This window comes from Marmota marmota, unplaced genomic scaffold (genome assembly GCF_001458135.2).
Source record: "Marmota marmota marmota unplaced genomic scaffold, marMar, whole genome shotgun sequence".
In the NCBI taxonomy this organism is placed as follows: Eukaryota; Metazoa; Chordata; class Mammalia; order Rodentia; family Sciuridae; genus Marmota; species Marmota marmota.
In genome coordinates, this window is record NW_025999880.1 from 13,525,407 (window position 1) to 13,537,343 (window position 11,937).

The 11,937-nt window shown below is 49.5% G+C and overlaps 1 protein-coding gene across 1 annotated transcript in view; it reads left to right on the forward strand.

Moving 5' to 3' along the window:
* Nucleotides 1–4,306, forward strand: part of Copz2 (COPI coat complex subunit zeta 2) — a 13,166-nt gene extending 8,860 nt beyond the window's left edge. The window contains exons 7-9 of the mRNA XM_015495808.1: nt 717–768; nt 1,388–1,426; nt 3,971–4,306. Of these exons, the coding sequence (XP_015351294.1) occupies nt 717–768; nt 1,388–1,426; nt 3,971–4,018 (139 nt within the window). The 3' untranslated portion in view covers nt 4,019–4,306. The remainder of the gene's footprint in view (nt 1–716; nt 769–1,387; nt 1,427–3,970) is intronic.
* Nucleotides 4,307–11,937: the final 7,631 nt, after the last annotated feature.

The following is an 11,937-nucleotide window of genomic DNA, read 5'->3' on the forward strand; positions in this document are numbered from 1 at the left end:
CAAGGGCACTGGACCACTGAGCTGTATCCCCAGCCAATTTTATTTATTTTGAGACAGGGTCTTGCTGAGTTGCTTAGGGCCTGGCTAAGTTGCTGAGGCTGGCTTTGAACTCACGATCCACCTCAGCCTCCTGAGACACTGGAATCATAGGCGTGGGCCACCACAGTCTTCTTGTCTTGGTCTCCTGAGTCACTGAGTGGTCATAAGTGTACACTACCGCACCAGGCTCCCCGCCCCCCCTTATCGGGGATTGAACCCAGGAGCACTTTACCAATGAGCCACCACATCTCCAACCCTTTTTGTTTTTTATTTAGAGACAAAGTATCGCTAAGTTGCTTAGGGCCTGGCTAAGTTGCTGAGGCTGGCTTAGAACTTGCAATTTCCTCCTGCCTCAGCCTCCCAAGCAGCTGGGATGACAGGTGTGTGCCACCATGCCCGATAACGCCTGATCATTCTAAATTGGACTGCCCCACTTCACAGTTATTGCCCAGTGATGACCAAGGGTATGAACCACAGATGTGAAGAGTAGATGAGGCAGAGCTGAGGGCCTTCTGTGTCGAGGGAGAGGTGTGACTTGAGGATCATCCGTGGGAAGGAGCCCTGGAGGGGAGATTCTATAGGTGGAAGAGAGGGAAGCTGCTTGTCTGGGAGAGGAGGCAGAGGAAAGAATCACATCTCCAATCCCCCGCACCCCTGGTTTTTCTCTCATCTTGCAGTGTGATTCTGGAAAGTGACCCTCAGCAAGTGATCCAGAAAGTGAATTTTAGGGTAAGTCTTCCCTCACCCCTCCTCACTCCCATCTCCTCCAGGTTGCCCTTCCTGTCCTCCCACTTCCCATCTTCCCTGGGCATGGGTCTGCCAGGGCCCAGGTAGTGGAAGCCAGAGTTCCTCTGGCAGAGGCCATCCCCTGAGCCATTGCATTTGCTAGGGTCAGGGTGGGTGGGTGGCAGCTTGTTGTTAAGACAAATCATCTTGTCCTCTCCAAAACAGGATCACAATCACCGCCCCACCCTCTCTCCTGGGAAGTATAGGCAGGGAAATATGTGAATCCTCAAAAGGATACCTGGTGGCTACCTTGGCCTTGAGATTGACTTGGGGGAGTGGACAGAATCTCCTTGCCTATTCTGACTTTCTTGTATCTTGAAGAAACCTTGCCTTCCATCTTCATTCCCCTTCACTCCCTCACCCTCCATGCACCACAGAAAGATCCCAGGGGTCTTGACTTCCAAATGACAGGCTGCAGGACTTCTGCTAACTAGAGATACAGGTGCAGTTCTGGACCACACTCACCACTGCTCTCTCAATCCCCAAGTCCCTCTCCTTCACCTCTCTGTCCCAACAACCTCACCATGGCCTAACCCCACCCTTTGATTCTGCTTCCCTGCAGGCAGATGACAGCAGCTTAACTGAACAGAGTGTGACCCAGGTAGGCCCCTGCATCTGCCTTTAATAGAAATGTGCTAAAAGAGAGAAGGAGAACTGAGGAACCCAGGGGAAGCTATCAAGGCCAAGAGATCAGGGGTGCAGAAAGGAAGGGATTAGGCCATGATGGGCTATCTCTTAGAATCAGTGGAGGCTTCCAGGTCTCTGGGGTGGGAGAATTGCATATAAGGGATGAAGGGACACTTTGCCATCTGCTCACTTGTCTGCTGGCCTGGTTCAATTGGATCAAACTTGAAATGAACTGCCTACCTTGGTGATGGCTGGGTCACTTGTCTCTCAAAGCAATGTGCGAGCTCAAGCCCCAGTGCTCCCCCAACTTGGAAAAAGGATACCAACTAGGAGTTTACCTCCAAACCCCACCCTCATCATTTAGGATCCTCACTGGGATTGTTAAGGGTTGTTTGTTTGTTTGGGTTTTGTTTTTTGTTTGTCATGTTGAGGACTGAACCCAGGGTCTTGCACATGCTAGGTAAGTGCTCTAACACTCAGTTACATTACCACCCTTCCTACCCCTCCCAGTTCTTTTTAAAAATCTTATTTTTTTGGACAGGATTTTGCTATATTATCAAGGCTGTCCTTGGACTTTTGATCCTCTTGCCTCAGCCTTATGAGTAGCTGGGATTACAGAAGTGGACCACTATATCTGTCCAGCTCCTTTTTTTTTTTTGAGATGGGCTCTCCCTATGTTGTCACAGGCTGGTCTTAAACTCTTGGGTTCAAGCAATTCTTCTTCCTCAGTCTCCTGGAGCACATGGGCTATAGTTATGTGCTACTGCACCCAGCTTTGTTGAAGAGCTCTTTTTTTTTTTTTTTTGGTAGCAGGGATTAAACCCAAGGATGCTTAATCACTGAGTCACATCCCCAGCTCTTTTTTTATTTTGAGAATAAGTGCTAAGCTGCTTAGGGTCTTGCTAAGTGGCTGAGGCTGGCCTTGAACCTATGATCCTCTTGTCTTAGCTTCCCAAATTGCTGGGATTATAGACATGCACCATACCTAGCTGTTAAAGGACTCTTAAACTCATAAGATGAAACTCTCCCCACTCATCACTTGTCACCTTGCCTCTGAAGGACCTGGCTAGGGAAAAGCCCACTCCCACCGTACACCTAGATGATCCTATTGGCTGACTTCCTTGACCTCTGTTCTGTCTGCTCACAGGTCCCTCTGCTCAGACTAATCCTGCTTCTGTGGAGCTTCATGCCCTGGCACTAACCACTCCTACTCTGGTGGCCCTACTGAGAAGGGCCTGTGCCCACCAATGGGGAGCCCCAGGTGTGGTGCCCATTTTTCTGCACTACTCTCAGCACTCCCTCTGCCCTCTGGTTCCCCGTGTATCCTCATGGCCTGCTGGAATTAATGCAATTGCATGGCGATTTTCTGGGCAGAAGAGGTTGGGGGCAATAAGCAGAGCAGATGAGAAAATAAGCGCTCCTATGAGGCATCTCAGGTTGTCCTACCTTAACACCTAATGTTGGGTGACCTAGGGCAAGTTACTCAACCTCTCTGGGTCTCACATAATAGAAGGATCTCTTCAGAGAGTTATTCAGAGAGTTAATCAAACAGGCTACTACAAGGAAGCTCCCATAGCTTCTAGTGAGCCATACATGCTCAGCAAATAACCATTACCACTTTTCCAGAGGGCCAAAGAATGAAGACAAAACACTTTTTTTAGATGTTGATGGGCCTTTATTTTATTCTTTTATTTATATGTGGTGCTAAGAATCAAACCCAGTGCCTCACACATGCTAGGCAAGTGCTCTACCACTGAGCCACAACCCCAGCCCAAAGACAAAGCACTTTTAATGAAATTCTTGAGTGAAAAGGAAAGTGCAGGTAGTGAAATAGGGAATACAAATGAAGAGAAATTTAGATTCCCCTAGGAGAATCAGGGGAACCCCAACATGCCCCAGAGAGTTGCAGGAGGAAGAGAGATACACAGAGTAGAATCTACCTTCTTTTAAGGAAAAGAGGCTTAATGGCTGGAGAGACAATCTGAAGGACACCTGGGGGCCCTGCTGTATTAGCATTGGGTATTCACAGTGCTACAGATTTGTATACATACTAGACCCAGATTGCTTCCTCAGAAGGTGGCCAAGGCAGGGTCTGGCCCACCCTTTTCCAGCTGTGCCACATCAGCAGTGGACTGGGTGGAGTTGAGAACACACTGCTAGCTGAGACCAGAGCTAGTGGGTTGCTGAGGTGTCAGGTGACTAAACCCAGTATCTGGGGACAGGAATTCTCATGGCATGGCATGGGGGAGGTAGGGGCCACTGCCACATCCAGGGTTACAGATGCAGGAACCAGAGAGCTGGGCAGGGTTGGGCCTGAGGTGGGAGCTGGCTGCTGCCAGTTGGACCTGCCCTATCCTTTCTGCCTTGATGTCTGGCCCCAGACAGAGAAGAGCTGCTGCCACCTAGTGACCAAGGTTGCAGGGGCGGCTGGGGACCCTGTAGAACTTTTCACTGCCAGTTTAAAGGTATTTGACATTCTCCCCACTTCTTTCTCTCAACCTCCTATACCCCATCCCAGGTTCTCCAGTCTGCCAAGGAACAAATTAAATGGTCGTTACTGAAATGAAGGCTCTGGATTCAAGGCTTCCTTCCCCAAGAGAACCATTTCCCCATTCCTAGCAAAAGCCCAAGGGGCAGAAGAAACCCTTCTGCCTTCCCAGGCCTCCCCCAGAACTGACCCTTGAGGAATTGGGCGAGGGATTCTGAGAAGCAAAGGGTTGGCCCCTGCTCGGTTACCCCTTCTCAGTGCCCTGACCTGCCCTGGGCCATGGGAACCAGCTGAGCTGCTTTGCTCAGAACTTCTCCTAGACTTTTGGAGTCAGGGCCCTAATAAATCTGCTTTGTCTCCTGCCAAGGGTCTCCTCCTTTCTTGGCCTGGGAGAGGTGTGTGTGTTCAGACAAGGGCTTCTGGGCTTTCTGCGGCTCCTCTTGGGTATATGAGGCACATCTTCAAGATATCCAGACCCGGTGCGGATGTATCCCTGTACTTGCCTGTTTGGGAAGAGAACGGGTCACGGGAAAGGGACTATTTGGTATAGTAAGGGGATGCAACACTGATACCTCGGGTATCGTACGCGGCGGGCGGGGCTGGGTCTGACTATGTAACACGGTGAGAGTGACAGTGGCAGGAATGACGCATACTTCTGAGAAAGAGCAAAAGATGGTACCCCCACTTTTTTTTTATGCGGTACACACTGCGCAGCTCCGCTGGAGATTCCAAGTCATTTTTTCCATTCCTGGCTTCCAAAAGGGAATAGGGCTTCCTCTGACAAACTGAGAAACAGCATGGCTGTTTTTCTTGGCATGCCGGGGACCGCGGAATTCCTACTGTGGCAAACAGCCTGGGCACTAGAGCCCAGCAAGCTTGCTGGCTTCGACCGAATACCGGGGGCGAGGACGCATCGGCCAGAACCCGATGTGTGTGTGTGTGTGTGTGTGTGTGGTGTGTCCCCGTATCCAGAGCACCTGGCGCGCTCTAAGGCTGTGAAGAATTGGGGGCCCAGAGGGGAGAGGATGAAAAGGGATTTCCAGGGCCAAACTGGAAAGATGGTGATGGACACCTTTCTGGGCAACTTTCCTTCTCTGTCCCGGTCCCTGAACCTGTGTTTTCTCCTTGTCTTTCTCCAATGCGTGCACTTCCTGCGTTCCTGTACTATCATACCGAGGCCGCCTCCAGCTGTATCCCAAGGCAGCTAGTTTCCCTCCAGCCCTTGCAGGCTGCAGCGGTTTCGTCCCACGCCCCGCCTTTGGAGGAGCCTAGCTTGGTGGGAAGCCCCGCCCCACGACAGCATCCGCAATCCTACAGCGGCACCTAGAGGGAAAAACGCGAAACGTGCTCCTGCTGGTCTTTTGCCCTAACTCCTCCCCTAGGTCTTGACAGACCCTTGCTCTGGGTTGGTCTCAAACACAAGCAACAGGGCGTTGCCCTAGCAACCAGCACGCGTGACCCACCCTGTGAGTTCTGCACCAGCGTGGGTACAAGAATTTCCGCCAGCTGCTAAAGAAAGAGACTAGACTCGGGTGTCGCTAGAAGCGGTCCCTGTGGTTGTCACGTCCTACACTATTTATAATGGATTCGACGATTTCTGTAATTTGAGAAAAATGGCAAAGATACAGCAGTGCAAACATATGCATTGTAAAACTCTGTGCACATAATCCTTTCCAGTAAATAATGTAAAAAGTCAACTCTAAAGGCGGGGACTGGAGGAGTATGCAATTAAACCGGAGCTCAGGGACCAGAGCGGCGACAGGAAAGAAGAAATTCTCTAGAAATACTTTGGCAAATACGAGGCCACACCCAGTGTTTGGCTCCTTCCACCGCCCCTAAGCGACCACAAGGACGGGAAGGGCAAGTCGCTTCCTGGCAACCCGTCCCGGGCCTTGCAATTTCAATTGTACAGAAACGGTAATGGAAAAGGACAGTCAAAAGACTGGCACTTCACGCAAACTGTCTAACCGAATCCTGTGAACAACACAGTGTCTTCACCGTTTTACTCAGGGGGGCCATTGAGGTTCTGAAAAGCTCAAGGGTTTGTGGCAGATTCTGCAGAACCAGGCCGGTGGGGTACTGCTAGGGACAGGTGGCTTTCCCGCGTGCCTTGCCTTCAGGCTGTCGGAACCCCTCACCCATCCAGGGACTGCTCTGGGTTAAGAGGAGGGAGCCGAGGGGGCATGGTAGGATGGAAAGGCGAACAGAAAGTTGTCCTCGCTTGCTATGGCTAAAGGGCGTGGTGGTGCTGCAAAGCTGCGGACCCACGGCGGTGGAGGGGAGGGGTCAGCGCAGAGAGGACTGCATAGAGCGGTCGGAGGAACTGGAAGGACAGGAGGGTGGGAGGATCCCAAGTTTGCAGCCCTGGCCTTCTGAGGGCGGAGACCGAGACCCAGTTGGGGCTGGTGGGGGTCGTGGGCGGTTGCGTCCCTGGCCCCTTCTTAGCGCCCGCAACCAGGCGGAGCCGCCAGGACTGCGCGCCTGGCCAGTCGCCCAGAGCTCTGCCCGCTGGCACCAGCTTCCCACAGAAAGCCTCATTAGTGCTGCCACAGGCCGGAGCCGGCGGGCGCGGAGGCGAGCGCCGAAGACCCGGTTTCGGGAAGGGCGGTCGGCGGTTCCGGGCGGGGGCGGCCTCCCGGGCCCGCCTTACCGTCTCCACCCCTTCCCCTGGCCCCATTCTTGTTTTCCCTCTGTGTCCTGGTGGACTCCCAATGTGTCCCGAGTGTTTGCGGGGATGGGAGCCTCCCCTTTCTCCAGCTGAACTGGCACCAGGACACAGTAGGAACTGAGACCCCAGGAGGTTAGGCTCCAGAAACACTGGCCCAGAGATCTGGCGCTGGACGTGTTGCTAGCCACACTCAGACCCAGCTGTGGACACACCAGGGGCAGCCTGCCCCTCGAACCCTTTTTATACTACCCGGAGACGGCTGACCGCTTGCCAACACACACACACACACACACACACACACACACACACACACATTCCAAAGCGACTTGTGGGGCCCACTGCCTTCCGCCAATTGGCTGGCAGGAAGGCAGGGCTTGTCCGATAGGCTCGATTGGCTCGCGTCCAGACAGTGATGGATGGCTCCCTGACGACTGGACCAAGGGTGTGATGGGGTCTTTGCAGCAAAGCGTAGCTGGGATTGGTGGAGGTGAGGCCTGTAGCGTGGGGGTTCAGGGGAGCACACCTGAGGCTCCGACTTTCTTAAAGTCTGGAACCCTCTTTGAAATACTACTACGTATGGGAAAAGAAGAACGAAAAACAAAAACTACTTATCTCGGGCTGGGGATGTGGCTCAAGCGGTAGCGCGCTCGCCTTGTATGCGTGCGGCCCGGGTTCGATCCTCAGCACCACATACAAACAATGATGTTGTGTCCGCCAAAAACTGAAAAATAAATATTTAAAAAACAAAACAAAAAAAAAACTACTTATCTCTAAATTCCTAGTAGATACCCTTTAACTCTGGAACCTGATGTAGACAATGGGGGATAATTTACCCAAAGCAGATTGGTCACAACTCTTCCTTTTCCTTCCAATTTGTGTCTCATTCATGCAACCATATTTGTTGTTGATTCGTGAGCCAGGTACTGGGGAAAGTGAGAGACTGATTAGGTACCGCAGTGGGATGGGGGTGGGAGATTGAAAGGAGGGATGGCCTTTGAGAGAGGTTTCAAGATAGATGTGTCCCCCATCCACAGTGCTAGGGATCAAATCTAGGGCCTCACACATGCTGGGCAGGTGCTGTACCCCAGACCTACACTTCCAGTCCCTCAATGTAGAAATCTTTAAAAATAAAAGTGTTCTGCCAGGCTCAGTGGCGCGTGCCTGTAATCCCAGCGGCTCAGGAGGCTGAGGCAGAAGGATGGAGAGTTCAAACCCAGCCTCAGCAATTTAGCTAGGCCCTAAGCAACTCAGCGAAGACCCTGTCTCTAATAAAATATAAAAAGGAGGCTGGGAATGTGCTTTGGTGGTTAAGCGCCCCTGGGTTCAATTCCTGCTTCAAAAAAAAAAAAAGTGTTCTATATCTTTAATGCACAGAGCTTATGCAGGATGTGTGCTGTTTCCTGTAGGAAAATATTTTTCTTTTCAATAAAAAATGATAGAGTGTGTGCCACTATAAGGTCCCCAAGGCCCTGGAATCCTCCTTCTGGGATTACAGGTGTGCACCACCCTGCTGGGTCTGTTTCTGAATCTCTTCCTCAACTGAGGTGAGGATCCAAAGAAATGAGAGTCATTATGAAACACATGTAGAATGTGTCTGTACACATGGACAAATGCCATCCCTCTGAAGGGACTCTTTGGTAAGAAAAGCAATATTGATGATAATAATAAAATCAGCTTCTCTCTTGGAATGAAACCTTTTAACAGACATTCACTAACTGGCTGATCTGAGCCAGGAACCTTACTGAGGGTTGTTGGGAGCTTCTGAGATTAATTGGGAGTGCAATTTCTGAAAAAAGAGTTGTGTATGTATATAAGGAAAACTATAAACATTCACAGAGGAGATGGAGAATTACAGAGTACTGACAGAAAGCGATGGAGCCACTAGAAAAGGAGCACAGCATATGCAAAACAAAGAAGTGTGGGATCCCTATTTTGTTTAGGGCATTGCAGGTTGGAGAATGTACTTCAATGATGTGTGTCTGCTTGGAGAATGTGTGTCCACCAGGTCAGACTTAACAGGAGGATTCTCCCTAGACAGGCTGTAAATGGGTCACAGTGGGCAATGAACACAGAACAATGCTACTTACTGAGTTGACTACTGTGCACAGCCTAACAATGCTACTGTCCTCAAAACAACCAAATAAAGTAGACATTGTTAGTCTTCTTTTTACCAATGAAGGAACAGAGGTCTGGGATAATCTGTCTCAGGGCACAAAGGTGAGATTGAAACCTACATGGGCCCTACCATGTTGCCCATAGCTCTTCACCCCAAACCCAGAGTTAAGGATCTTGGCTTGTACTCTGAAGGTAATAGGAAGCCACCAAATATTTTCAAACTGTTAAGTAATATCAAATCTGTGTTTTGAGGAAGGAACTCTGCCAGCGACATGGAACATGGATTGAACAGGAATTTGGGGCCAGTTTATGACCCACAGAAGAAAATCTTTTTATTGCTACTTCTCATTCTTTTTTTTGGGGGGGGGTACTGTGGGTTAAATTCAGGGGCACTCGATCACTGAGCCACATCCTCAGCCTTATTTTGTATTTTATTTAGAGACAGGGTCTCACTGAGTTGCTTAGCGCCTCTCCATTGCTGAGGCTGGCTTTGAACTCGAGATCCTCCTGTATCAGCCCCCTGAGTCACTGGGGTTATAGGCGTGCACCACTGTGCCCAGCCTACTTCTCATTTTTTATCAAAAACAGCATCCTCCAGCCTGATTGATGATTTTTGCCACCAAGCAACTTTCGAAACTCAAGTCTGCTCTCAGAGTCTGAAGAGTTGGTGTCATTGAATTAATTCAGATAATTATAGGCAATCACTATAAAAGAACTTTCAAAGGGATCACTTTGTCAGGGACAATGATTTGGACATTTTAGGTTCTGGAAAGCATATTTAAAAAGAATAGCCAAGTTGGGCACATGCTCAGGAGGCAGGCGGAGGCAGAAGGATTGCAAATTTGAGACTAGCCTCAGTACCTTAGTGAGGGCCTGAGCAACGTAGTGAGACCCTGTCTCAAAATTAAAAATAAAAAGGATTGGTGATATAGCTCAGTTTTAAAGCACCTCTGGATTCAATCCCAGTACTCCATCCCCACCCACCCTCCAAAAAAAGAATAGCCAGACACCAGGCATGGTGGCTCACCCTTGTAATCTCAGCTATTGTGGAGGCTGAGGCAGGAGGATCACAAATCAAGGTTAGCCTCAGCAATTTAGAGATTACCTTGTCAAAATAAAAAATAAAAGGGGCTGAGAATATAGTTCAATGTTAAGGCATCCCAGTGTTTAGTCCCCAAAATCATCATCATCATCATCCAGCCAGGCATAGTTGTGCACACCTGTAATCCCAGTGACTCAGGAGGCCATAGCAGGAGGTTCACAGGTTGGAGGCCATCCCCAGCAATTTAGCAAGACCCTGTTTTAAAATAAAAGGTGAAAAGGATTGAGGATGCAGGGATGTAGCTCAGTGGTAGAGGACCTCTGGGTTTAGTCTCTAGTACTGAAAAATAGTACTTTGGGGGCTCAGGATGTAGTTTACCAGTAGAGCACTTGCCTAGCATGCTCAAGGTCTTGGATTTGACTCCCACCACAGCTAAAATAAAAAAAAAGAATCTACCTCATATCTTGTATATTTATCCTCTTATTCTCAAATACCCCCTCTCTGAAAACACACACACACACACACACACACACACACACACACACTAAATGAAAGAAATAGCAAGAGAGATCTTATTCTGTTTGACCAGACCCATTATTTCTCCCCTGACTCTCTTTCTTTTCCTATGCCTAGGATCAAACTCAGGCTCTTAAGCTTGCCGGACAAATGCTCTACCACTGAGCTACTCTCTCAGCTCCCCAAGATTTCCCCTGATTTTTTTTTCCAGTGTTAAGGATTGAACCCAAGACCTAAAACATGCTAGACAAACCTCTATCTCTGAGCTACATCCTTGGTCCTTAAAACAAACAAACAAACAAACAACAACAACAACAAAAAACTTATATTGAACCCAGGGTTGCTTAACCACTGAGCCACATATCCAGCCCTTTTAGTTTTTTATTTTGAGACAGAGTCTTGCTAACTTGCTGAGTGCTTCACCAAGTTGTTGAGGCTGACCTTGAACTTGCAATCCTCCTGTCTTGGCTGAATTGCTGGGATTACAGGTGTGCACCACCACACCTAGCAACATCTGGGTTTTATTTTGGCTTTGGTGCTGGGGATTGAACCCACAGCCTGGTGCATGCTAGGCAAGCATTCTGTCACTGAGCAACACCTGATTCTGAAGACGTTGATAATATGTGTCTTCTTCTCATGGCTGCCAATGAGCCCTCAGGTTAAAAAACAAAATACTTTTGAAGATAGCAGAAAAATTTGAAAGTCACAAAGGCTATGTCCCAGCTTCCAGACAAAAGTCTTCTTAGTGAGTGACACCTGGGTTGAGTATGTGGGGGTCACATGCAGTAAACATGTGAAGACTCAGATTTCTAGATGTAAGAAGTGAGATTCTCCTTAGTTGCTTCTGAGACTCAGAGAGTTAAGGACCACCCATCGCTACCAGTCCAGGGGATCAGCCCCATATTCGGATTGGAACGTTCCTGAACATCCTCTCCTGAGAGACGGCTGGGGAAGTTCAGAATTCAGAACTTGATTATGAGGGAGCAAGCAGATTAGATCAAAACTTCTGCTGGGCGTGGTGGCACACGCCTGTAGTAATCCCAGCACCTCAGGAGGCTGAGGCAGGAGGATGGCAAGGTCAGAGTCAGCCTCAGCAACGACGAGGCACTAAGCAACTCAGTGAGACCCTGTCTCTAAATAAAATACAAAATAGGGGGCTGGGGATGTGGCTCAGTGGTTGAGTGCCCATGAGTTCAATCCCCGGTACCAAAACAAACAAAAAACTTCTAAGAAAGAAACCTTAGTTTTCTTGGGCTGGCCGCAAGAAGAATGTGCTCTCACAGGTTTGTCCAGAAGATGGCGCTGTAAGACAAGCGCCGCTTGCATCCTTTTCAGCCAGGATCAAATAGGAGTCGGAGAAAGGCCTAACCAGATCTAAAGGGTACCTCTACTACCTATGGGGCAGGAGTATCCCATAGTGCCAAGCACTGGAACCCATTCCTAGAGGCCCCCTAGACAACAGGGGAGAGCTTTGGGGGTGTCCCACATCATAGATATGACCACCCTGGCCAGGAGGAGAAGGCAATAAACCAGGAATCTGGGACAGCAATTGTCCAGAGAAAATGTGGTCCAGGATGAAGAAAGTCTATTAAGAAAACCAGACTTTCCCTTCCAGCTCTGGAGGCTTGAGCCCATTCCCCACCGCAGTGGGAGGTT